General features: G+C 42.8%; 1 protein-coding gene across 1 annotated transcript in view; it reads left to right on the forward strand.

Annotated features, from left to right (window-relative positions):
• CSMD2 (CUB and Sushi multiple domains 2) overlaps positions 1-26,781 on the forward strand; it is a 307,074-nt gene that overhangs the window by 154,187 nt on the left and 126,106 nt on the right. Inside the window, exons 9-13 of the mRNA XM_010576319.1 lie at positions 1,055-1,179; positions 3,777-3,898; positions 9,974-10,077; positions 14,303-14,415; positions 22,460-22,642. Coding sequence (XP_010574621.1) covers positions 1,055-1,179; positions 3,777-3,898; positions 9,974-10,077; positions 14,303-14,415; positions 22,460-22,642 — 647 coding nt within the window. The remainder of the gene's footprint in view (positions 1-1,054; positions 1,180-3,776; positions 3,899-9,973; positions 10,078-14,302; positions 14,416-22,459; positions 22,643-26,781) is intronic.

Genomic DNA, 26,781 nt, shown 5'->3' on the forward strand with positions numbered 1-26,781 from the left:
GTTCATTTAAAGTGGGCAAGAATGAATCAGCCTGCCGTTAGTAACGGTGAATCAATATTTAATCTTATTTTGCTGTCGATGGCTGTTTTGTTCACTGAAAGTGTCTTTCAGTTTAACCTGAGTCTGTCAAATTCTCCTGAAATCCAGAAAATGGATCGTAGGGGTGAGGGTGGAGGAAGGGGAACTCCCAATAGTCCCCAAATGCCGTAGGATGAATTCTCAGCTACTGTAAACCAGCGTTGTGTCACTTCAGTGAACAAGGCAGCATCGGCTTAAACCAGAAAAGGATCTGAATCCACACAGAACCACAGAATGGTTTGAGTTGGAAGGGACCTTTAAAAATCATCTAGTCCACCCCCCCCTGCCACGGGCAGGGACATCTTTCACTGGATCGGGTTGCTCAAAGCACTGACCAACCTGACCTTGAACACTTCCAGGGATGGGGCATCCCCAAGTTCTCTGGGCAACCCGGTCCAGTGTCTTACCACCCTCATCGTAAAGAATTTCTTCCTTATGTTCAATCTAAATGTACCCGCTTTCAGTTTAAAACCATTGCCCCTTGTCCTGTCGCCACAGACCTTGGTAAAAAGCCTCTCTCCATCTTTCTTAGAAGCCCCCTTTAAGTATTGAAAGGCCACAATAAGGTCTCCCCAGAGCCTTTTCTTCTCCAGGCTGAAGAACCAAAGTGATAGAATAAAGAACAAATCTTTCAGTAGTAGATAAAGAATTTTTTTTTTCTTTATAAGAATGCTGAGCGTGTCATCCCTTGGGGCTGAGTCTGTGCTCCCGTATTGAATAAAATTCTCACTGAAGTTGCATTGAAAGACTCAAATCTGTTCTTGGACTATCACCACCTCAGGCAAACAGCGCCCAGCACAAGCAAATGCATGAGGCAGAAGCTTGCCCCTCATTCATTTCTGCTGTTGCCTGGAGGGCCAGTGAACTCTCTCTGTTCACAATTTGGAGAATCACTGGGATAGTCAAAAGTAAGTGACAAACCTGTTGCTGCAGAAGTGTCTCAGTTGCTAACTTCACCCTTTGTTCTGTCTGCTAGGTTAGGCTCCAGCATCCAGTTCACCTGTAACGAGGGCTATGATTTACAAGGGTCCAAAAGCATCACCTGTAAGAGAGTAAGCGACATAATTGTTGCATGGAGTGACCACAGGCCAGTGTGCAGAGGTGAGAAGACCAAAAAAATTTTTGGGGTTATTAGGACTAATGAGAGAACCCATCTCCTTAATGTCCCCTTGTGCATCACCCATTCTGTCCTCAAGTTGGTCATCACTTGGTCAGGATCCCTCAGCTGGGTCTTAACCTTCCCCTGCTGTGTTGCCCACGGTACAGATCTGTTCTCAAAACCCTGCCTCAGGTGAGGGGCACAGCTAGAAGAGCCCCATCTCGATGCTTACACCCTATTGGGAAGATTCAGCTCTGTACTGCTCTGTGTTCAGCACTGCACTGAGTGCGTTTGTGCTCTTGGAAATGGGATTTTGGTCTTGCCGGCTTTGTGGTCAGAAGTCAATAGGATCTCAGTTGTTTTCTAATGGTCATTCTTGTTTTTTGACTGAGCGTGACAGTGTAATATGAGTTCAAATTTCAGTCTTTTCAGCACAAGCCTGAGAAAGAAACCTTTGCTTGCTTCTCATGCAATTTTTTTAATTCCAGAAATTCAGTTTTTAAGAAAAACACCTGTTCCTCTGCATAATGGAACTAATAAAGCTATTCCATTAACTATGGAGCTTCATAAGCTATTAGCTTTGCACCATATGGATTACATTTGTGTCCTTCATACCTGTGTAATATGTTGCCACCTCTTAGCAGTGCTTTTTGTTCCCTTCTGTTCTCTCTATTCCAGGTATTTCTTTTTATGGGATAAGGAGGAGAGGGGAGAAAAAGTGAAAGCCTGAAATAAAATCTGGAAAAGCTAAGAGGGAGGGAGATTCTTGTACGTGGAACTTGCTGCTAGTAGGCAGCAGTGTGGGATTACTTGGACTGTGGTTCCTCACTAGCATCATCCTGATTATCCCGCGGCCCGGCCATGAGCCATCAGTGAATGGAGTTTTCTTTCAGCGGAAAAAACACTAATGCCCATTTTGCCCTTGGCCATTTTGTTTTCATTCCTTCTTGCTCTCTCCAAAAAGTCGCATGCATAATTGTGATATTTGTAATGCTAATAATGAAAAACTTGTAATATTTTTAATTAAATCCCTCTAAAGCTCTTAAAGTCATAAATTGGTATTTTTTCAGTTCTTTTTTCTTTAATTTCATCTGCAGGTTTTTTCAAGGCTTTGGAATCCCATCTAATTCTTGAAACAAGCCTAGAATAAATTGAATCAGTGTAAGAGGATATTTGGCATAAATATGTGACACTATAAAGGAAATTTATGGTGTCCTCTTGCAAGAGATAAGAAAGGATTTGCCTGCATTATTATGATACTATGAATCAACTTAATTTTTTTTTAACTGCTGACTTTTGGGGTTTCTTCTTTTTAAAAAGTTTTTCATTTGGTTTTTATTTTGGCTTCATACCACATGGTTCTGTTTGTTCCATTTTGTTATTGGGTTTGGAGTTTCTCTCAAATTGCAGAAATCGGGGTGCCCGGTGAGCCAGCTTTTAACCCCCTGAACTGTAAGAACTTCTAATACCCACTGATCAAACCTTTTGCCACTGTTGGGAGACTGTTTTTCAGCTTCCCCGTCTACAGCAGATCCCCTCTGAGTCCTGGGGAGACTCACTTAATCCCTTTGTGCTCCTGTTGCCCACTTTTAAAACAGGAATAATGGGATTTACCTTTTTTTCTGTAAGGTAGGATGGGACACGTGTAGCAGACTCCAGGATGGGGTCGCACACAGGAGGGGACAGGAGGAGTGCGGTTTAAGCGTAATGGATAGATGCCCTCAGCTCCTTCCTAAGCTTTTCAGCATTACTCATGTTCTCTTGTGACCACCTGTGTAGTCAAACAATTCGGCTGGGAGATCATTTTCCATGCTTTACTGCTATTTGGAATAGAAAAAAAAGTCTTGCAGATGCCACGTGTGCAAATACGGCTCCTTTGAGATTTGAGATAAATTAATTTTGAGGATCCATCACAACAGCAGAGGTAGCTACAAAACCACGATACTGTTCTTCGCATTTTCTGGTTAAATATTATATCAAAGGAGTACCACAGGCAAAAATTCCCCTGCTTAAGCACTTTTCAGCTTCTACTTTACCTAAGAATGTTTTTAAGATACGACATTGAGCTGCCATCTTGGTTCTGAGTCCACAGTCATATCAGAATGAAGACAGCCCTAACCTAATAAATACTTGCTGTGCAGTATTTTTTTGGCCTGCAATGAAGAAAGGAAATATGGCTTCCTGGGGGAATTAAAATGGAACTGCGTCTTACCTGACATCTCCTGTGTAGTTGGTTTCACTGTCTTGGACATGGAAGTATTTCTGTGAGGGCTTTAATATAGTAAAAAAATAAATAAAATCAGTCTGAGCACTAGAGAATGGGTGGTTATTAGTTGGTCTGGTGGTCCATCTGTTTGATAGCCCCTGGAAACACCCCACTCATCTATTCATCACAGATAAATTCTTCATCTCAATTACATGGGAAAAAAGGAATCTTTTGGCTAGTGAAAGCAACACAGAGCAGCAATTTTTAATTCTCCCCCGCTTCCGTAATGTATGCATCTCTACTTCTCTCTTCTGCTTAAACAAAGAACACAGTATACATCTCCCAAAGCTAAGAGACCTCACTCCCACATCTGTCTTGTTTTCCTCTTCACAGCTAGGATGTGTGATATGTACCTTCGTGGTCCCAGTGGTGTGATAACTTCTCCCAACTACCCTGTACAATACGATAACAATGCCTACTGTGTGTGGGTCATCACTGCGCTCAATCCAGCCAAGGTAGGTCTCGGAGATGCATCTCCATGTCATTACTTTAGTGCCTTAGTTGAGAAGTTGTATAGCTATGCTTCTTCAGAGAGGACCAGTCTCTGATATCAGATTTCTGTTTCTGAAGTTGTACCTCCCTCTCCCCCCGGAGACTTCTTCCACATGTTCCTCAACTGTCTTTAAAGACCGCAGCTCATCACGTACTCTCTCTACTGAAAATTCCTTTTGTTTAAGGATGTAATTAAAAGTGAATGTAATTATTTTTAATCGAAACTTCTTTGATATTTTGGCGTGAATGGTGGTGAAATGCCAGACAGCTTAGCAAAGCATCTCATGAAGCCAGCTCTCAGTTGGGGCAGGAAGGCTGTGCCAGGAATGCTGATTTTTCCCTTCCTTTTGGCTGGTAGCTGACCCCTAACCAAAGGGATTTCAGCCCCCAAAGGACAGAGGGCAAGTGAGGAGGGAGGTGTGCTTCTATCTACTGCTATTTCTGCAGTATTGTAAATTTATGAACAAGTCCTTTCTGCGTTCATGGAGGTTTGGAAGAGGGGAGGTTGGCGGTGACTTTTTGTTCTCACTGGTCTGCAAGTGTGATTCAAGTCTGTTGTTGCTGATCATGTAGAGAACAAGGCTCAACTGCCTTGGCCTTTGTAAGATCAAATCCTTTCCATTTTCTACTGGCTCAGGGAGGGCAACGTTCAGTGTCTCACAGCTTTCTCCAGCCCTGCAAACTCAGCCTGTTCCTCTCCTCCAGGTCTGTGTGGGAGCATAAGAACAAAAATTACTTCGCTGTGTAGCTCAAAATACGCTTTCTGAGGTGGTATTCACCATCTCCTGCTCTCAGAAGAGGACAAGTTTCATTCTTTTTAGTATCTGGGTTCCTACTAACATCATCTCCATTAGCTCATGAGCAAATCTCGCGTGCCGAGGCACTGAGCTCATATGCTTATTCTGCCAATTCTGCCTTGGTCCTTGCCTCTAGACAGTCCTGCGTGTTGGCACTCTGCCTTCTGCCGCTGATCCGAGGAAGGCAGTTCGCGAGCGTTTTGGTATCCCAGGATCTCATCTTTTGCTAGAAGTCGTTACGGTCTGTAGAAACGCTGGCAACCATCCACAGCTGTAGCCTGCTCGCTGCCGCCGGTGGGATGGCATCTTGTGTTCTCACCTCCAGCGCTTCGCCTGCCTCCGGGGCGCTTGCCCACGGCAGGGCAGCTAGAGCCGGGGCTGGCTGAAGAGCCTGTTGAGTTCTGCTTCTCTCTCCTCATTGACCTCGGTTCAAGCCTTTAATAAGTGCAGATCACTGGTGGATTATGATTTTAATGAGGAGTATTCCTACGTTCCAATTTCAGAATGAGTTTGTATTTAAAGGGCTGTCATTAGCTGGTCATTTCATCCAGCGGATGTCTTGGTTTGGCTGCATAGGAACGTAGTAATGACCTAAATTCTGGGAAACTAGAGTGTGGAATCAGGATATTTTTCAGTGCTGATTTATTAGGAGTAATTTACTCGTTAATCAGACCCAGGAGGTTCTCCTTCATCAGGGTAATGTGCAAGTGGAGAACAGACCACATGTAACAGCAGCTATTACTGCTCAAGTGTCAGCTGTGGCCTGCAGACCCTTGGGTATACATTGCCCGTGCATGGACAGGTTATAGCAAATACATCAGCACCTTAGGCTGTGGTACATGTATTATACGTATCTTTATTTTTGTGCATCTTTGTCTTTCAAAGATCAGCAAAATCCAGTTTTCATGTATATAAAATAGTCCGTGTGTGCTTGGAAAGGATTTGTAGTGAGCTAGATGTCGACGTGCCCTGGGTGTTATGTAGGCTAACGCTTCCATTTGGGTTTTCCAGTGCAAATTACGAAGGAGGAGATGGCAATCAATTGTCAAGAGATACTTATGGGCCATATCCACTGTTTATTGACCCTTTGTCACATTGCTTTCGTGTTGAATATTCAGAGTCTAATCTTCAGCTCTGTTTATTTGCTTTTCTGCCAGCCTCGTGCACAAACTTTTTCTGCTTTTCCTTCAGCAGTGTGATAGGGCAAGCTTCTCCTTTTGTAAGCTTCCTGGGCAGACTGTCTCATTTTTCAAAACTAACTGTCTTTGTGAATTTCTACTGTTAGTTTCTTTCTCAGCTTTTAAACTGGAGTAGTAATAAACTGTTGATTAGCAAACAGAGTCTGCAAGTCCTGATCCTCAGCTTTCATAAATCATAGAGGTGATTGAAACTGGTAAAATCCATTAATTTCAAGGCTTACCAACTTGGAGCAGAGATTCAGTACCACAAGAAACTGTAGTTTGTGCTCCATGGACTGCAACATTACATACTGTAAAGAGATGTAGCACAACTGAAATAAGGATGGATTGGTCAAATCAGCAGCTTGTATTAAGTGTGTAAAGAGACTGCCATGTTCTTTTTCTTTGAAGTGATGAAGAGTTAATTAGTAGTACCAGTTTATAAAGGGTTTCTGGATTCTGGGTATTTCATCCTGGAAGCATAATTTACAGGTAGGGAGAAATTCTCCAACTCTTTGAAGCAGGGAGGGTCGAGAGGAATGCACTAATTGTTTTGGCAAAGCCACTGCTGTGCCTGCTCGTTGCTCGTGCGGTGCTTTGCCTGCTCGTATTAATTTGAGCTGCTGTTCAGAGCCGCAGCCTGATGCCGTTCCTCTGCGGGAATGGCAGGGGAGGCTCCGCGTGGTCCGGGAGCCCAGGCGAGGCACAGGCTTCCTTCTGGCACTCCTCAGGAGGATGGGAAACAGTGGAAACAAATCAACTGCCCTTAGTGTTTTGTGCTGTTTAAAGAGTTCGTTAAGGCTCCAGAAACCAAAGTTGTGCAGGCAGAACCATATCTGATTGGTAAAAATACAAAAAGGCAAGTAGATTCACTGGGACGGACGGTTTCTTTTGTCCAGCAAACAGCTCGCGAGGCTGGCTGCGTAGGCTGATTCAGCGGCTCACGTGCATAATCCAGTATAGCACTGGGAGTTGCTGGTTGCATGAGTTTTAATGCCAGCTGGGTCACTGGTATTCCTACCTAACAAGTCACGTAGCGCTGCCTCTGAAAAGTACACATAAAACTCTCACTTACTTAAAGCACAGCCCATGTTAGAAACATGTTGCTAAATTGGAGAATTCACCTCCCTGACTCACACTGCAAAGGGGATGATCTCATCAGTGCACATTCCCCAGCATGGGCGAGGGAAGGATTGAAAATGAATTAATTAAAATGCCTGTAAAATACTTTGAAGATAAAAAGCATTATGGGCCTGAGCTGAAGCCTGCTGAAGTCAGTGGTAATCTTTTTATTGACTTGAGTGGTCTTTGGATCAGGTCCTGTTATATGAAGCTTTTAATGTGAGCGATGGGAAAACCACTGAGCTGAATTTAGAACTCATTTGCAAGTCATCTGTTCTATATTTGGAAAAGAACCGTGAGCCAGATTCACTGAGCTACATAATCCCCTCGAAGTTTGCTCAGAAACCTACATAAACAGTGTTAAGGGCAGAGTGCTCTTCAGTTGACAGCTTGGAATTATTTCCTATACTGGGGGTGACATCAAACCTATTTGGGGGATATTCAGGGTATATAGGTTTTTTGCTGGTCGCCAGTGCCATGGGAATTAATTTCAACCACAGTGGAAAAATAAATCATTTGGGAACTGAGAAATGCATATGATAATTGGCGAATTTGCATCAAAACTATTTCTGAACCTTCTCGAAATAATGGATGTTACTGGTTGATATTTCTCGGGAGCATATTCTCACCTGGAGTCCAGCTAGCCAAATAAAGCTCTGTCCAAGCCTCTTGTGTCATCGGTGGAGAGAGATGGGCCCCTCCAGGGGATGATTCATCCCAAATGAAGATAGATGCTTGAGACTGGGGAGAACAGGCAGGGGGGGGAAATGAGTAATGTGTGCTTGTAAAGCACTTGAATGTAACTGCAAGAGGTGCTGTTCTCCATGGAGAGAATTATTGTGTTTTTTTCCTATGAATGTGACGGCACTTCAGATCGCTTTGCAGTACGAAGCCTTAGAATCAGGTGTCATTCCAGCCTATTTTCTTGACTTCGCTAATTGCTTCCTGTCACTTCAGCTTAAAATTGAGGTTTTGTGTCATCCGTGTATTTGTGTGTGCTGGTAGGCCTCTTGTTGGTTAATGAATCATTAAATAATTTCCAGCTTTCAGACCAAAAAGAAAATAGGAAAATGGATAAATAAATATTGTATTCAGCATCCTGTTCCTGTGCCACAAGGTTATAGTCTTCAGTATACTAGAATGTAATTAGTTATTTAATTAGGGTCAGGCTCCTTAGAATGCAGTTTACCTGAATGACTGATTTAACTAATGATGTGTGCCGTTTTACAGCACTGTGTTCTTTGTATTAATTACATTATTCCATCATTACATGGTTTAATAATAATCTGCACAGGTTAATATTTTGGTTCTACCACTAAAATTAATGGTTCCAGACTTCTATCAAGTATCACACAGGCTCCTGTTTCACAATCCTGGGGGTTGTGGGTAATAACCTATTTTCAGAATGTCATGGCTAAAATATCTAATTTGCTTTTCTATGCATTTAAAAAGTATGTAGAAGAGGGTAGCACATGACAGTTCAGTCTAAGCTATATATACACCCATTATTTTTTAAAGAACACTCAAGCCATTCAACATATCACTAACCAGTGTTTTCTTAAGGGGTTGAAGGTGAGTGGCATTTGACAGAAGAATGATGTCAGCTTCCTAGAGAGTCCATACAAGCCTTGAAGAGGCTGTAGAGGCACGCTTGCATTAAACATAACACAGTTAATTATTGCTTTTGGGTTTAACTTCGCGGCTTTTATCCCGCTGTGATTGCACACATGCTCAAGTGTGTGCAGGAGATGCTGCTTTTATAATAGGCAAGAAATTACAAGACAAAAGATTTTGGTTTTTCTGTGCCTCGCTTCTTTGCCCCAAGTCAAGAGGTGTAGAGTGGCATCATGTGTCTGTGGTCCTTGGCACGCATGTAGGTCCTTCTCGTTAATTACTTTTGATAACTTCTGTGTTGTGTGAAATAGCAAAAATTAGTGTGAAACTAAATTTGGTGATTTAGTCTGTTTAAAAATTAGGAAATTGAATGTATTTACAGGGTACAAAGGTCTGGATACATTCAAGTGTTTATGTGCTTTCCTGGATCCGGTCAGTTAAAAAGCTCCAAGAAACAAAGTTCCAATTGATTTTTTTTTTTTTTTTTTTCCCCTGGTGTTGTGGACAAGTAAAGCACTTCTGTAAATTAAGCTCTCTTCCTTTTTTGTTTGTTCACCGTGTCCGAGGCTGGATTAAGGACTTTTGTCCCCTAAGTCATCTTGTAATTTTGAGTTATTTTCAAATAAGAGACTTCAAAAGCAGCTGAGAGACTTGGAACACAAACTTCTCGACTTCTATGGGACTTCTGCTCCTAAATGATACATGGAGGCTGCGTAAATCAAGTGGGGCTGGAAGGTTTGGGTAGAGCAGGAGAGAAAACACAGGGAACAAACAGCTGTGGACAGACATAATGATGATTGTGTTTGCAGACAGCTTGAGACAATTTCCTTGAGCTACCCCCGTGGTAATTCACATAAAGCCTTTCTTGGTCTGACAGAACCTTCTGAAAACCAGGGGAACTTTCTGAGCAACATAGAGCAAAAGAAGGACTCTCCGCTTGCACCATGTGTAACAAACACACTGCCTATATGCACATTCAAATCCATCACCATAATCTCAGGTTTATGAAAGAAAGGGTAGCAGTACCTGGTGGGGAAAAAAGCATGCTGAAATCCCAACACACATATCTTTATCAATAAAGTCATCTAGAAAATCAATAGATAAAGCAGAAAAATCTGAGAGGTAATTTCAGTAAGAACTCAATCTGTCTGGAAAGAAGCGCTACAGTGCTATAAAAAGTGAGGATGGTCACCTTCGGTGATGTCCTGAAGATATTAATGCTCTTATAACTTGCTCCTCAATAGACAAACAGATAAATAAACAAGACAAGAGGATCTGCTAGCTACCTTGGCAGTTGATTCATATTAACATGCTGCATCTTTGCCAGGTTATCAAACTCACCTTTGAAGAATTTGAACTAGAAAGAGGATATGACACTCTGACAGTGGGTGATGGAGGACAAGTCGGAGACCAGAAAACTGTGCTTTACGTGTAAGTAGCATGTCCTTTGTCCCTGTGAGAAATCCAGACCTAAGTTTTGCCTGACAAAATGTAGCTGATGTGTTTGGATGAAGGAGTCCCAGTCTGCTTGCTGTACCTTACTGGATGGTTTATCTGCTCTTTGTCATTTTTGGTGGAGCTGACTCTTCTTGGTGTGTTCTTCCTTCAATCACATTCTCTTAGGCTTCAGCTGACAGAAGGGCTGTTACCTCTTTGCTTCGCTTCTCTTGAACTGCCTTCGTTGGGGCCCCTTAGAGAGAGGCTGAGGCTGTTCAGGGAGCTGAGCAAACAGGATTAAAGTTCGGATACAAGAGTAAACGCAAATCGGGTAGAAACTGAGAACTGTTTGGATCTCTTTCTCCTGTGCTGTCCTTCTTGTTCAGTCATTTTTAGCAATGCAAAGTGGCTGTAAATCCATTATCTTTGAGTGACATCCTGAGCGTTTTACACCCAGTGTGCGTTTGTGTAAGTGACAAGACATGCTGCTTCAAGGCTGAGAATTGGTCCCCCTCAATTGACACCCTTTAATTTGCAGATAAGATGTTCTATGGAGTGGAGGAAACATTGTGGATAGTCCTACTTTCCTTCCAGGTCTTCCTGTATCAGTGTTCCCCATCTAAATACGTTTTTGGGGGTGTTTTGGCTGTTTGGGGTTGTTTTTTGTTTGTTTTTTGTTTTGTTCTCCCCCGCCTTTACTCCCCAATTTTAATTACGAAGAAAGGACATCGGACCAGTACAGGGCCAATCCAACCATGCTGGAGCAGAGCAAATCGTGAGTCCTGTATAGAACTATTCTAATGCAAAAGCGTGCTGCTTGCCTGAACTTCCTGACTTCGGGTCAGCTTTGAGCACCTACACGTGTTTTGCTCCATATTCTAGAGCTCCGTCATGCCCCCTGACTGCGTTCAGGTCCTGACCGCTTCTGAAAGGGTGGCTTCTTGCCATGTTGGAGTATCATTTGCCTCTTACGAGTGAAGATGTAAGCCGGGTGGTGTTTGTCAAAGTCTCAAATGTCTTGAGGGCACTTGCAAGGCCAGGTAGTGGAGCAGAAGCAGCGAAAAGTCACCTTTCAGAAGGAATATTTGAAGTGGTGAACGGGGTGGTGGAACCAGGGCCACCAGCATCCAGGTTTAGTGTCTTGAAAGACTCCCTTCTTTTCTATCTAATCAAAAATGTATGAGAGCAAACAACTCTCCAAAAGCTACTCTAGCAAAGCTGTTGTACTCTTTCCAACTGGTAGAGAGTATTTCATATTGCGTTTTTTAATTCTTCCTCTTCGCTTGTTTTTCCACATGAATCAGCCTCCCACTCCATTCTCACTTATGTTAATGTTTCCTTGTCTTTCCGAAACCTCTGTTTCTGTGAGATTCGTTTCCCTATAAATTTCTTTTCAGAACGTGAACACCAGCGATACTTAGGTCAGGAACTCTAACCTGCGATGTATATAAATGTAAAGTCTGATGATTGCAAAATTGTTTGTAATTAAAGTGTCACAGAACATTTCACAGCTGATTGGTCAAAATGTGCAAATTACTGCCAGGGGAGTAGTTTGCAATAACTTGCTGAAATGATTTCTCCTTCCTATCCCTTTTTGTTTGCCTAAAGCCCATGAAGATTTTCCTAGATTTGATTTTAATCATTCCACGTTTTCTCACTCTGTATTAGCTACTCAACACCTTGCTAATGCAAATTTGGAATGTCTGAGACTGTCTGCACACAGTGTAGCATCTGGTATCTTCTCCCAGTGCAAGAGAACTTTCCATTAAATTGCTGATGGTAATCCTAACAGGGAGATTTTTTTTTTATAATTTTTTTTTTTAATTTTTAATCTGGGAGGATAAGTTGAAAACTAATGAAATGTGAGAGAGGTGTGAAGACCACAGAAATACTCCATTTGTAATGAATATGGTTGAAAGTCCATGGACAACTTTTCTCAGTGTTTTCTGCCCTCTTACCTACTGTCAGATGAATTCATGTATGGGGTATATCCATTGGATACAAGCTGTAGGTTTTTTGGGGGAATCAACATGCAGAAACCTAACCCTGTCAAAGGTAGGAGTTCAGTTTTCTTACTACTCTTCATTTATTCTCGGCTATTCAAGAGGAACTCGGTCTTGCAGCCTTTCAAATTGAGAAATAGATTTGAATCAACTTGCATAGCAGCAGATGTTATCCCAAACTGAGGTATGAAGGACCACTTGTCTCCAGTCTCATCTCATCCCTGTAAAATGCATCTTGGAGAACATAACAGATTGTTAGGCTGAGCTTTCTGACTTGCAGAAAGGATTTTATTCCCTAAAGTAACAAGCACCCAAATCAATTCAGCTTGTGAAGGTGGAATGGGAAAGCATGCAAAAACCTTTGAAGTGCCTTTTTCTAAAGGTTTTTCTCTTGGTGTGTTCCTTGTTCCTGCCTGTCTGCTGCTTAAATAACTTGAGAAGAATCAACAATAGTGCTTCTTCTGCACTCTCCATCAAACTTTCTGGATGCAAACCACTCATTAAAACAAGATTACTTCTTCATTTACCAGCACCCTGGGATCAATAAAATTTCTGATGCAGGTCAAAGCAATAAGAGAGCAAAGGTGGGGGCGGAACTGGGAGAGCTTTGATGGGCTTGGGGGATATGAATGTCATTTCAAAGAAAAACAGGCTCCAGATTCCGTGGCCGAACCTTGAGCAGTGACTGGTTTCGGGTGTTACGGTAGCCCCTGGTGCATGTGTGACTGGTGAACGTCTCTGGGATGGGGAGGAGAGTTACGTGTCTGGCAAGGTTGGTCCCATTTACAACGTTAGGTACCTGTAAGGCTATTGGAAAGAATCTGGCACTCGGCAGGTAGCCTGTGTTAAGAATGTCAAGGAAGTAGCAGAAGTAGCACAACCCTTCAAGCAGTCATTTGGCTTCACTCTAAACAAACAGTAATTGGCAGATCAGCCATACTGTCTCCGATTACCCAGGAAACTGGGAATTGCAACAATTATGCCTGGAGGTTGCAAGTTACATTTATTCACAGGATGCTATCAACACACAGCTGCTGGGTTTATTCCCTTGCAGTGTTGGTTTGCAGTAATTCTGCCTTGAGAGCTTGGGGATCAATTTTATCAAGAAGTCTTTCAGGTGCTGCTATTGTACTTGAGAACGGTGCCAGGCAGAAGCCATATCTATACATATGTATGTATTTAGATTTAAGCAAACACTACAGAAAAAAGAATACCTATCCACCTGCAGTAGCTGCACTTAAGGTAATTTATAAATTTATCACAGACGATACCTTAGCAGAAATAGTATAACAACAACATTAAACACTGCCACTAAGACAGGCAACATAACACTCATACTCCTGTAGTAATGATCCCTTCCCACGCACTGTTACTCTGTTTTCAGAAGCAGAGGGAAGGGAAGGAGCTGTGCTCAAAGCAGGCATTTCTGCATGTGTAAGTGCCTACACTGGTGCTTGTGTGGGTGGGGGATAAAACTCTAAAGCTGTGTTGAACCACAACGAGGTGATTAATCCCAAAGGCTGAATGAGCTGCCCATGGCTCATTAATACAGATATATTGGTGACATTTTTCTAAATCTCTTCAGCTCTTCTAGGAGTATCCTTGAAGGGTAGGCAATGTCCTGATCATCCCGCGCTGCCTGGATTAGTAGCACTTTTCAAGGGCTTACAGGGCATTCAGCAGACTGGGGCTCGTGCCTTGTCTTCCAGGGCTTTTTTGAGATCTTTGTGGCAACTTCTCTGTCAGGATAGAAATGCAGCAGAGAATGTGTTGCAAGTAACTTTTTGTAATACTAGAAAATACTCTAAATGCAGTTAAGAGGATTCAGTCACCGGTATGGGCTCTGGGAATTTTATTTGTTTGCTTATGTTTTGCTTCAGTGAGAAAGGAAACTGTTGCTATTGATGCTAGATAATATATTGTAATAATGGTACTGAATTGTAATTATTATAGTGATGGTAATAACTTGCAGGCCCTCAACTACAGTGGAAGACTCACTGTTTAGGTAGTACGCAGAAACATACTGAGAGGCTCGTCAGTCTTGAAGATCCCTCAGGCTTTTGGACAGTGTTCTCTTTGGGGGTTATTCTTAGTTGTGTTGGCATTGCTTTTGTTATTTTCTGCTCCTACAGAAGTATATGTGGCCTTTATTTTGGTGGGAAAATAAGTTTGGGGAGACATACAGGCTGTTTACTTGTTCTTATTTATTCTTACAGCTTGACAGGCACCACAGTCCCTGATCTTATCGTTAGCACACACCACCAGATGTGGCTCCTCTTCCAGACGGATAGTGTCAGCAACTTGCTGGGATTCAAAGCAACATATGAAGGTAATCCAAGTGTGTATCTCTGAATTTACCTGTTTTAAAAGGATCAGGGATGAGATGGGTACAGTTGTTTGGGAGAATAGGGAGAGAGAAGCTTCTCTAAATATATTGAAGCTCTGCAGATTTTTTTTCTTAAAACTGAAGCTTTGCTCCAATAAGAACAGCTTTCATGATTTCTTTTCCATGAAAGCAGACTGGGTGGGTAATGTTTCATTGCCATTTCATTTGCTTTGATGGAAAAGAGTTGGTGAATTTGAGCTGATGGCAACAGACTGTGTCTGCAGAAGAAAATGAGATCAAGTAATCAATGGTTCTAGTAGATTAGTGGTATCAACTACTTTAAACTTTGATTAATCTGGAGTATTACAAATGCAATAAAACTTAATGCTGGGATTTTTCAAAAGAAACTCATGAAATGCATTAGGATGTGAATGCTGAAGTCTGTCATAAGCTTCTGTGTTTACTGTTGCTGTAGGTATTTGCAAAGTTAGAGAAAGTGTGATGGAAAAGTATTCCTTTTAACCTGTGTAAGTGACTGCTGATTCCAGCTGAAGCTTTTCTTAGATTCCTAAGTGTCTGAGATGTTTTTAGATTTTTCCAGAAATCTTCATCTCGTGTCTCTACATTTGGTGTGGGCACGTAGGGTCCTTAGCTTCCTCTGCAAGCGCTGCTCTGAAGACCGTCCTCCGTCCGATAGCCTCATGCCTGCGGAGGGGGAGCTTGTTTCCGTGATGCAGCTGCCAGCGCAGACACACAGGAATACTTCCACTTAGATGTCAGCTTCTTTTTGGTATTGTTGTCATCTTGAATCTCTTTTCAAAGCACTTGAACGCCCTTCGGTTTTCTCTGTGACCTGCTGATACCAGCGATGGCTTACTCTTTCGGCTCTGGTGCCTAAAAGTAGGCACGCAAATCTTCATCTAGACGTGGGGGCTGCTCCTGAAATGTCCGAGTACTGGCAGCTTCCACTGACATCAGCAGTAACATTTAAATCTGTGTCTTTCAAGGGCCCTAAATGCACATTAGCGTTCATTCATTTTTAAAAGTGTTTCTCTGGGACTTACCGTGTTTCAGGGAAGTGTCATATTGTGTTCAGGCCAGGACCTGCCCATAGTAGTGCTGCTGATTGATGCTAAAGTAACAGCAGTTAGGAGCCTCAAGGGACCTGACCTGCCAGAAAACCCAGCTGGACTAAATGCCAGTATGTCCAGGCAGGCTGAACAGTACATTGAAGGGGGCACTGGGTCGTGATGCTGGAGTCTTTGCAGGATTGCAGGACCAGGTCAGCAGAAAAGTCATAGAGAATCATAGATAAGAGACAATGGAATTGAAAGAAGGAAAAGGCAAATCCAGCCTGATTGTCTAGGAAGCATCTTAGCAGTACTATTTCGGTCTTACTTGCTGTGACTGTACCAGCCTGCGAGCTTGCTCTCTGCGGTAGCTGTGATGTCTGTCTCCTGCCACGCTTGTCTGCGGTTGATTCTTGGCAGCCTGGCAGAGAGTGCTGCTGCAGCCCTACCTGCCAGCTGCGGATGGGCGAAAGCGCTCTCCAGCTCTGCTTTGGGATCCTGCCTGGTTTGTTAATCTCATCCAAAGGGCGATCTGGACGTATTCTTTCAGTCTCTTGATAGATCTTATGTTTACCCCATAGCATAGCACATAAAGTTGCAAAGTACATGATCTAGGGACTTCCTTACACTGTTGTTCATCTTCTGTGAACTTTGGATCTATAAGGAGCTTGACTTCTTCCTCCTCTGACTTGCTTCGATGTTATTGGTAGCTTGATCTATGGCAAGGCTGAGCTGCTCTTGCTCCCTGTGACCTCACCAGTTGGTTTGGGGATCACCATTATCATTCATGCTTTGGAAGCCTGTTGTATGGAGCTTCTAATGTCAAATGTGCTTCTCCCTTCCCTACTCATCAGCTTTCCCTGCACAGCTGCTGCCTATTTTGCTGTACTTTATGTCCATAACCTCCTAGAGGAATAAAAAAAAGGGAGTGTTCTGGCTCTGCTGTGTCCCCTGATGGGCCTTGAAGGAAGGACCCTTCCCTGGGGAGTGTCTCTGCTTTGCGTGTGTTAGAAGTAGAGGCTGCTCTCTGCCTATCGTTCAAATCTTTTCTCTTTTTTCTGGGCATCTCTGCAGTCTTTGTACAGCAGCTTACTGACCTTGCAAAATGGATGTGTGCATGAACAAAGAAAAATGCTCCATGCCTAAGGTCCATGCTGGCGCTGTCCTGAGGTTAAGCTAACCTCCAGTCAGCCAGGTCCATAAAACTTTTAGTTTTTGCAAATACTTTGAGTTACAAAGCAAGGGACGTTTAAGTAAGAGGCAATTAGCACTTGCCAAATACGTTATGAAATTATATGCAACTTACTAACAAGTTTCAGTATCAGTTTTATGGCCACGCTTCTTCCTAATTGTGAGATGAAAATTACAGCTAATGGAGCTATATAAAGTCAAGACCAAAAATCTGCCTAATAGAAGGGCAGAGTATTGCTTATAGAGTATGTTTAAATAGCCATCTATCCTAAAACCTGTAAGTTTTAGCGTACATTTTAAGTGTAATGCGATCATGAAGCCTGTTTGCTACTGCTGAAACAGTCACGCCTAAGAGATTTATTGATGCACAGATTCAAGGACCTGTTGGAAAGAACATGCTGAGGGCGGCAATATGCCATCAAATTTTTAATGTAGGATTCCTAAGAAAGGGGAGCCAACCAGGTCCTTTTGCTTCACTTGTAAGTAAAGAGAAAGCATATTTGCACCAGCAAGAGTATACAAAACACAAGGGATCTGGATTCAGGTTTTTCCAAATCTGCACTGCAAGATTGGATGCATTTGGAACAAATGCTCAGTGGGTGTAAATTAGTGTGACAGCATTGATTTTCAATTAAGCTGTGTCAGCCTTTACCAGCTGAGGATCTGGCTCATTAATGTTCATGAAGATTACTTCTAAGTCTCCAATGTCTCAACTGCAGCCACTTTTATCCTTTCCAACAGACATTCTTTCATAATAGTGAACAATGTTTTTGGACTTCCAGTGCTTGTCAGAAGAAATTTATATTAAGCTCCACTTTGCTGGAAAAGTCTTTTCTTTCTCACAACTATAGCGAGCTGATTGATACTGCAATTTAGTGCTTGACTTGTGAGAGGGCTTACAGCCTCCTGGGGTCCTGGGTCTTATTTTCTCCCTTCTTTCCTTTAATCTCAGATGACTTGTTCTGAGAATGCCTTCCCCTTAGAGCTGATGCCTTCCACAGCCATCGATACGGTTCTTTGAAAGCTTCCAGGTCAACCCCTTGTAACGGCTGGGAATAAATAATTCTTTCAGGCAACATTTTCAAAAGTTCTTGAGAAATTTAGGGTTCGTTGAAGAGGATTCAGACTCCCATAATCTCACCCACAATCCTTCTGCAGTTATGTTCCACATTGGTGGGCTGAAGATGCTTGGTCTCTACTGCAGGGGAGGTGTGGGGGAAAAACATGTTTCTGTTACTGATGAGCTTGACGTTATTACAAGCAATAGTATAAAAGTAAATCAATAGTATAAAATTCTACGGTAAGAGACAGAAATATTAAAACATGAAAAAATAGAACAAAGCCAGATTTTAATTTAGTTTTACATTTATATTTATATATGTTAATATAAAGTAATAATTTAAAATTAAAACTAGATTTATAGACACACACACTAATCTAGTTTGGATTTCTGTTGGAATTGGGTTAGTTTGGGTAGAGCTGACTGAGGTTGATGTTCTGAACTACCAGCGTGCTGCAGGCAGGGGATGATTAAACAATATTTATTGTTGTTGAAATGCTGACTAAGTGTTTGGCTCTGGAGTGGTTAGCTTTAGAGCTGAAATTTAGCCCCATGGTGCTAAGAGGCTTAGGAGCTCTGCAGAGCTGGAGCCTGAAGATTTCCTCTACTGACCTTTCTGGTTATAATCAAATCGGTGCTGCCCAAGGTGTTTGGTCAGATGAGCTTGCTGGGTTTCCACATCTGTTTTTACGAATGTTATGCAAATACAGAACTCTCTATATAGATGTCTGCATGCAAGTGGCATGTAAAGGTGTTCGTACATATACGTCAAAATGAGAACAAACAACGTCTTAAGTTGCGTCATTCTAGGAGACTTTGGGGAAAAAATACACCTACCTGAAACTAGTTCTGATGCCGCTGTTGTTCAGAATTAGCTTTCGAAGCCGAGGTTGTGCTCCCTGGCGTGGAGTGCTGTCTTTGGTTTTGTCTGGTGAAATGCTCTCAGGTTTCACTGAGAAGCCCAGGTAACATGCAGGTAGTTTTCATTGATTACATGCGCGTATTTATTTAATTTTTTAGGTTCTACATTACCTAACCCCCCCAATATTGTTGACTGTGGAAGTCTGTCAGAAAACTCAGTGCTTATATCTTTCCTACTCTGCTTTTCCATTAAATGTATTGACTCATGTCATAAAACACTAGCGCTGAAATACTGCTGAACCAACAGACACGAAGGCTTTTAGCTTATGATGTGTTGACCTGAACCGTGCTCGGGGTCATGTTACTTGTATTTAAGTCTTGTATAAACCTTAGCGGCAGTGATTTGATGTTATGCCACAGGGTTCTAATGAGCCTGCTAGATTCAGTTTCTGCATTTGCCTTGCAACAGTGGTTTTGATGGGAGGAATGTGGCAAAGGTATGCAGAAAGGGCCTTTCCTGCTTAGTTTATTCCCTCCTCCTCATCGTGTTTCCTCTTCAGATCCTTTTTTTCTCATTGTTGGAGTTAACAAGAAGAACAATGCAATAGCAACACCCTGGTCCTTGTTCCCTCAGATACATACCTGAGACTATTAGCTTTCGTTAGTTTAAGCAAAGTTAATATACATATGAAATAATGCGTGTGAGATTCAGTATTTAATTGAGGGTCTTTTCTGACTGTGGGTAACGTTTGTCTGATTTCCTCAGGTATGGCCCCTAAGTGCTCACAAAGCCCACATCTTGTGGGTATTTTTTCCAGAAACTGGAGTTTTGCTAGTGCAGTGCTTTTTTGCAGCTCCAAAATCCTCGTTTTCCTCCACAGACGAGTCGGGCAGGAGCAGAAATTCCCACGGAACCCCAGGAAGAGAGCGGCCTAAATTTTGGGTGCCTGCAGAGTTTCTGTGCAGCTGTGTAAAGGAGCAGAGAGGTTCTTGCTCTCATGAGTCACTCTGGAAATGTAGGCTGCCTCCTCTGCGCTGAGCAAAGGGACCCAGTTTCCCCACCCACCACCAGCAGACAAATAGCATAAATAGCTGATGAAAAATTTCTGGTGAAACATTTTCTGTTAGAAAATGCTGTTTTGTCAAAATCTTATGTGCGTGATATAATATTTGATGGAGAAGTTTTGAAAGATTCATGTCAACTTGTTTCATTTAAATAATGTCAAAACACTTGATTTAGATGTTCTTGTTTAGTTTTGACTTTTATTATTCTAATGTGGAAGTGATTTTACTTAAACATTCATCAGGAGAAATGTTTCAGTCTTATTGAAGTAACATGTTTTGATATTTCTGAATCACTCATTTTTGGAATTTCTGCTCAGCTAAATATTTCATGAATTTTACTCTGTATGAAAAGAAATGTAGGAACCAGGGGATTTTCTCAGGACAGAAATTTCATTTTCTGACCCCGCTGCTGTAATAAAATGTGCTAGCTTTGTTTGCATGCTGCTAACATGGAGATCGTGTGCATAGTGGAAAACATGAGCTCTAATTCTTCATTTCTCTCCCATTCTTAAACCTGTGATTTCACTCTCTCTGTAAAAATGTTCCAGCTGGGTTCATTCAGGGTGACAGAAAAGGACTACCCAAGCTCACAAGTGAGGGGGGAGCCCTGGGAGGGAGGGCGGGCGGGCATTCACTCAGTCCTCGAGAGCATCTCTGTTACCTTTATTCTTTCTCAGCAGAGGGTCGAAAGGGAGTTATTTTTCTTTGCTTGGCTGCATTTTTTTCTGAGTATCTGGTAGCCTGAGCACGTCCTCATTTTACAAAAGCAATGAATATTCTGAACACTCGTAGCTCCCTTTGGCTTCTGCGGTAGCTGGAGCTGCTCGGCACGGCTGTCTGCAGCCCCTCGGTGGAGGTCCTGCGGCCACCGTCCCTCCCGATGCGTGCAGAGGGAAGCTCTTCGGGTTGGCGATGAAACCTTAGCCTTGCTGGACCTGAGCTTCGGAGGACAGGGCTCCCTCCCTCGCTGGAGTCTGGCGTGGGCAGGAATATGGTGCGTGTCTGTGTGTCGAAGAGCTTTGTTGCTTCCCAGTGGAAGAAGAGCCTCTGAACGTGGAGGCGCAGCCTGAGAAGTGCTGGCGGTTCTGCTCCGCGTGTCGGTGGGCTGGGAGATGACTTAACGCTTTGTTTTAAGAGGTGGCTGGAGTGACACGTGTTAGTGTCCATCTCGTTCTGACCAAATGTCAGGAACCGGCGTGGTACTGGGACACACATTGTTTCCTTCCCCAGGGCACCCAACATCGCAGGCTCCGGTGATAGCAGGAACTGGAGACGCTGGGTGAAAGGCACCCTGCGGGACAGCTTGCCATCAGTGTTACGTGCTAATGCTGTATTTCAAGACTTCAAGGTGTGGGAAGGAAAGGAGTAACAAAAATTAACTTTTAAAGGCTGTTGACTCGTAGCAGAAAGCGTTATCAGTTTCCCGTGTCTCTGTCAGGACGTAATGATACATATTTAAAATAAGCATGCTACCCTTTGATCTTGTCACTATTTCTTGAGTTTTAAAACTGAATTTTGTTTCATGATTTGCACTATTTGTCTCCTGCCTTTTTTTGGAGAGTAATGTACAGTTCAGTGCTATTTTAATATCCAAACTGTTCTGTTTTATTTGTCCTTTTTATATGGAAGTACAATTCTTAAACATTGGGGTTTTCAAAGTCTGCAGGAAGATACGTAAATCCTGCCAAACTCTTTTCACTGACAGGCAAAAAAAGAAACCGATTCCATGAAAACTTTAACATTAATATTAATTTATGTTAAATTATTTTGGGGATGCTTCATTACCTGGCAGTGACTTTTTAGTTCAAGATGCATACAGCAGCAGCAGCTAGGTGCTTGTTGTGACTTAGATACAGGTGTATTTTGAATAGAAGTTGCCTGAAGTCAGAATAGTAATGAGGTGCTTGTTGTTATTCAAACCAAACTGGAATATTAGATGGAGTAATGCAAATCTCAGATTATGTGATTTTTCCTCTGTAAAGAAAATGTCATAAAAGAAGTTTCCAATTTGGTGTAAGAAATTGAAAATGGGGAGAAAGGACAGCGGGGCTGATCATAGATGATGGGGATAAAAACGAGAGAACGTGGAAGACGAGATGAATGTGAAGCAGATAAATAATGTGGGAGCGCTAAGGAGGCTGTAAAGGAATGGCGTTTTGTAGCTAATAGTGATACAGACCAGGGGGCCCTTTGAAATGAAATTGTACAGAGCAGAAGATAACAGAAAATTGCGTCCATGATTTATTTGAAGTCAAAATACATGTGCAGCAAGAGATTAACTATATGTTTCTGTGCAACAAGGTGTCAGCTGTCTGCTTCGGGACCACACGCAGAAATTGAAATGGGGGTGGGAAGGGAAGGGAGAGACGACAGACGTGGCAATCCAGCAAATTCATCCCGACTGTATCCTCTTTGCCGAAGGAGTTGAAGGCCTGGTCCCGTTTAGTGAGATGGGGTCTGTCTGCTTCAAAAGAAGTTCTTGAAGCAGATGCAGAGTAGGATCTCCTTGGGTATCGCTGTATTTTCCATTTAGTAGTGATTAATTTAAGGATGAGGAAGCAGTTAGGAGAGGTTGTTAGGGAGGGCCTTTCAGTGACAGTGGTAAAATTTGTGTGTTAGGACAGAGATCTCGGCTGCGTTCTGCGCCGCTGGCGATGCGGGGATGCGATGTCTTTGCCAGAACGCTGACAAGCAGCACGTGGCGCAGATGTATGCCAGGTATTGCACCAGCTCGGTGTCAGAGCCTTCCCCCATGCAACTTTTGTTTTCTTTATTTTTTTATTTTTTTTTTCCCCTCCAGAGATTGACCAAGGGAGCTGCGGTGATCCTGGGATCCCAGCCTACGGCAGGAGAGAAGGATCCACGTTTCGCCACGGGGACAGTTTGAAGTTTGAGTGCCAGCCTGCCTTTGAGTTGAAGGGACAGAAAACAATTACCTGCCAAAAGAGTAGCCAGTGGTCTGCTCAGAAACCAGTTTGTGTTTGTAAGTCAGTGAGGAGACGGCTCTAAAATGTCTTCGTTGTATGGTGAGGTGGTCACGTAACCAGTGTGTTTGTGCTCTGTGCTTGGTACCTGGCATAGGACAAGTTCTTGTGGTGGCAGAGATGGCACCAAGCTGCAGCTTCACTTAACCGAAGCTGTGGGGAGAGTTTGGTTTGGCTCTTCTCTCAGCTGGGAAGGGCTGTGCAGCAGGGACTGGCGTCCAGATGGAGATTTGGGTTTGTGCTGGGACCGTGTGCTCTCTCTGCTCTACCCCTCTGTCCTCCCAGCATTCTGGTTCAGAATCCCTTCTGGAGAGAAAGTAGGGCTTTGGTGTCTGAGACAGGAGGCATGGACACGGACACGCACAAAAAAAATAATTTAAAACTTGATTCTATTTTTGGCCATTTAATTTTCCTTCATTATCTGACAATATTCAGGCTCCCTGCTGCTGGACCTCAATTTTTAAATTGTTGCATGAGTTCTCAGCAGAAGTAGGATATTATGCTCTCAGTAGTGACTAAGGATCAAATTTTCAGATGTAAATGGGCGTTACGTGCACAGTCCCCATTGGGTTTTAATGGTCTCACTGACCTTTGAAGACGCATTGGGCAATCTGCTTTATTTTGACCGAACCTTCACTCCGAAACAGTGTTGTATTTGGGCATTACCAAAATGCACAAAAGTATATATGTTTTCCCCAATTGGTGACAAGCAAACTCTTCTTTTTGTCTCATCTCTATTTAGTTGGGTATGTTAAAGTTTGTGCCTTTTGAACAGATACTATGGTTTAGGGGAGTGAGACTGAATCAAACAAAAAAATAGGGAAGGAAAATTCAGTTGAGCAACAGAGGACAAAAGTGTGTGGAAAATGGATAGAGAGAAAACAGAAATGTTCTTTTTTAGAAGTGGGTATTCACTGTGCAGATAAATAGGTATGCTGGTGTTAGATACTCCAGTCCAAAATGGTCATTTGTAGTGTGTGGGGAGTTGATCTGTACCAGAGAGGTTACACAGCTGGGGGGGGCAACCCTCGTTACGTTGGAGCTGGATCTGGGTTCTTCAGGACCTGTGGGAGAAGCAGGGGCTTTAGTGTCCTTACACTGGCAAGGTAGGGGAGAATGCGGGAAACCAGTTTCAAGTAAGTGCCTTTCTTTTCAAACACTAATTTAAGCTCCGAGCGTTTGAGAATGTCTATTTGGGGAAAGGAAGCAATTACTTTGTGAGTTTTGCCTTTTCCAGATGCCATGACTCCCTTCCTACTTGGTTTTCTCTGTAAGCAAATCAGCTGAAAATGCTGATGAGGAAAATGGAGTTTTCCTGGTTATCTTTCAAGTGGGGAATGTTAAACCGTTTCTGTGCTTAGCATCAGAGTTGGGTGTCTTTTTCTTTTTTTTTTTCGTTTCCCAGAAGTTCAGATGAATTTGAACAGCTGATGGCTTGGTTGAGGTTCTTGCTGATGGTTTGCAGTGAGACTAAACCCATAGTTAGTGCCCAGTATGAGAGGACTGGATCACAGTAGTATAGAAAGGAGACTTTCCAGTAAAGTAGGATTATTTTTTTGTAGGTAGATACTGGCATCAAATGAAGGCCCAATCAGCAGTCCATGCAAAGCATAGCACAGGCATGAATCTTTTAGTTACAGTAATTCCATTGTATTCTGTTCTCTGCAGCCCTCCAGCTTTGGATATTTCTCAATCAACAAGGCAACGTGTAGGTAGTGGAAAAAGTATTTCATAGCCCTCTCTACACCTTTACTCCCCTGCCTTTATTCTAGATGGCATCATATTAGTGTGCATGAATCAGAAGAGGTTACATGACAAAATGTGTAACCTGGCATGAAATCTGTAGTGGGATTAGTAACAACTCTCTGTAAATGTTGGGAGACCATTAAATGTATTGGGCATGAGGTGGGAAAATAAGGTAACCTGATTTATGTGCTGCTGGTTGGAATATGCAAACAATTCAGTGCTTCTGATTCTGGCTGCAAATCCGTGACAAATGCAGACGGAGATTAAACAGTGTGCTATGGTGCATCCTGCTGTCCTGAGCAAATGATTTATGAGCAGACAGAATTTATTGTGGAGAACTCATTTCCTGGGGCTTCGATGACAGAGCAACACAAACCATTTAAGTAATGCATCTGCTTATTGCAATGGGTTCTTAATTTGTGACTGTCTGTGCCTTCATGATAACAGACCTTCCATCTTCATCCTCTTTGTTGTCATTGCATCCCTTAACTATCCAGGGTGAGCACGTAGGGCACTTGAGAAACTTTGCAAGACCTTCTTAGCACGTGTCTCCTGCAAATCCCTTACTAAGCAAGGTATCCCTGGCCTTGCTGCGTATATTCAGATTATCTCTGATGAGCTGAGATACCTGAAACGACTACACTGGAGCCCGGGAACCTGTAGTACTGTAGCGGGATGGGATAGTGCAATCATCCATCTGTCTGTGCTCTGAGCTTGGTGTCTGCTTCTGGCAACGTGGGTGTCTGGGTGTCAGTGATGACTGGGTACTGAAGACCTCTCTTTCTCCCTATTCTGCAGCACCTCGTAGTGCTCGAATCAGCTTCGTAGTTACCGTTGCTCGCTCTTGACACTCGCATTTTCAAAGTCACAGAGCTGTGATATCTGTCAAAGGCTAAGGCAGTTCTCATAACCGAGGATAACCCGAGCCGTTGCTTTCATACGGAGCTATGTTCAGTTTTCTTGAAGTCTTGAAGGACAGCAAAATGGGCTTAGGAGATGTCATGCGGATAAATGTTACCGAAGGAAAATCGTTGTGCTACTTAGATGAAGTTTGTGCTCTGATGGTAGGAACTCATAAGGGATATAATAGTCAAACTGAAGTCTGCACTTAACCTGTGGCTGAGGAGATTATTAAGCTTATGAATGGGGAACCAGCCCATAATTACAGCTATAACGGGAAGCCGGTGAGTTGTTCAGTTACTGCAGGGAGAATGATGATGAAAGTCTGGATAGACATACTCGGGGAGCAGGGCGTTTCAGTAGTGTCATAACTTTCAAATACATGGTTGGAATTACTGTTTAAACATACTCCTGTTATAGTAGGGAAAAACTCATTATCTGATTTTATGTGAACTATTGCAGTGGAAGGCCCTGCTACAAAACATTTTCTATGACCAAAATTTGTTTCGCAAGGTTTATGTTTCCTTGCCACGGAAAGGTAGTGCTCACATCCCCGCTGCAGGGGGATAGCGCGGGTGGAGGGTTTCTGCAGCACTTCAGTAAAACTTACAAGGTTCTTTGCTATTCCTCTCCAGCAGCTTCCCTTCCCTTCTCTCCTCGTCCTCCTGCCTGCAGCCCTGCCCCTGTGAGCCCGCGACCTACAACTCCGGAGTTTTCAGTCCTCCACCTTTAGCTGAATGGTTGACTTGCGCCAAGCAGTGCTGTCATTTTACGTGATAGATAATTATGGCATAAGCTGTCATGACAGTATATGTTATTTGTAACCATAGCACTGAATAAAGACAAAGTTTTTGCCTTGTTCTAACTATCCTCTGCCAGTTGCTCTGGGAGAGTCATTTCTGAAAACAACTTACTTTCTGGTACAAGTTTAGGTCATTGGTCTCAGGCTTGCAAACTTCAAGTTTTCTGGACCCGTCATGTGTGTTCTAAAGGTAAATAAAGCACAGTGAAATAAAACAGTATGTATATTCTGATTGCAGTGCATCAAGCAAACCTGGGGGTGGAGGTTTCTGCACTGAACTGAGGGGTATTTGTTTGGCGTCACTTGACTGCAACCCCACAAAGGCTGGGCATAAATATGTGCGCATGTGTGTATGTGTATATGCATGTGTATGTTTAAATGGAGAGGCTGTAATTTGAGTTTTGCTGTTTCAGAGTACTTCTGGGCTCCTCCAGATGCTTTACATCCATTGATCCGATAGTCGTTACAGGGGTCTTACTCTGATCTTCTGCTAGGATCTTCGTTAGTTTCCAGTGACTTTCTTTGTTGTGTTATTGTAAATTCTCTTTGTATTATAGACCTGCTTAGAGCACTAGTCATGCATAATATTCCTCTGAACAGAGCAGAAGGCATTTCCCAAAGCATTTCCAATTGAGATTATGTTAAATTGTGTGTTCCCTTCTCTGGCTTTGGAGCAGATGTTATGCTTTC

This window comes from Haliaeetus leucocephalus, unplaced genomic scaffold (assembly GCF_000737465.1).
Source record: "Haliaeetus leucocephalus isolate CR32 unplaced genomic scaffold, Haliaeetus_leucocephalus-4.0 Scaffold517, whole genome shotgun sequence".
NCBI lineage: Eukaryota > Metazoa > Chordata > Aves > Accipitriformes > Accipitridae > Haliaeetus > Haliaeetus leucocephalus.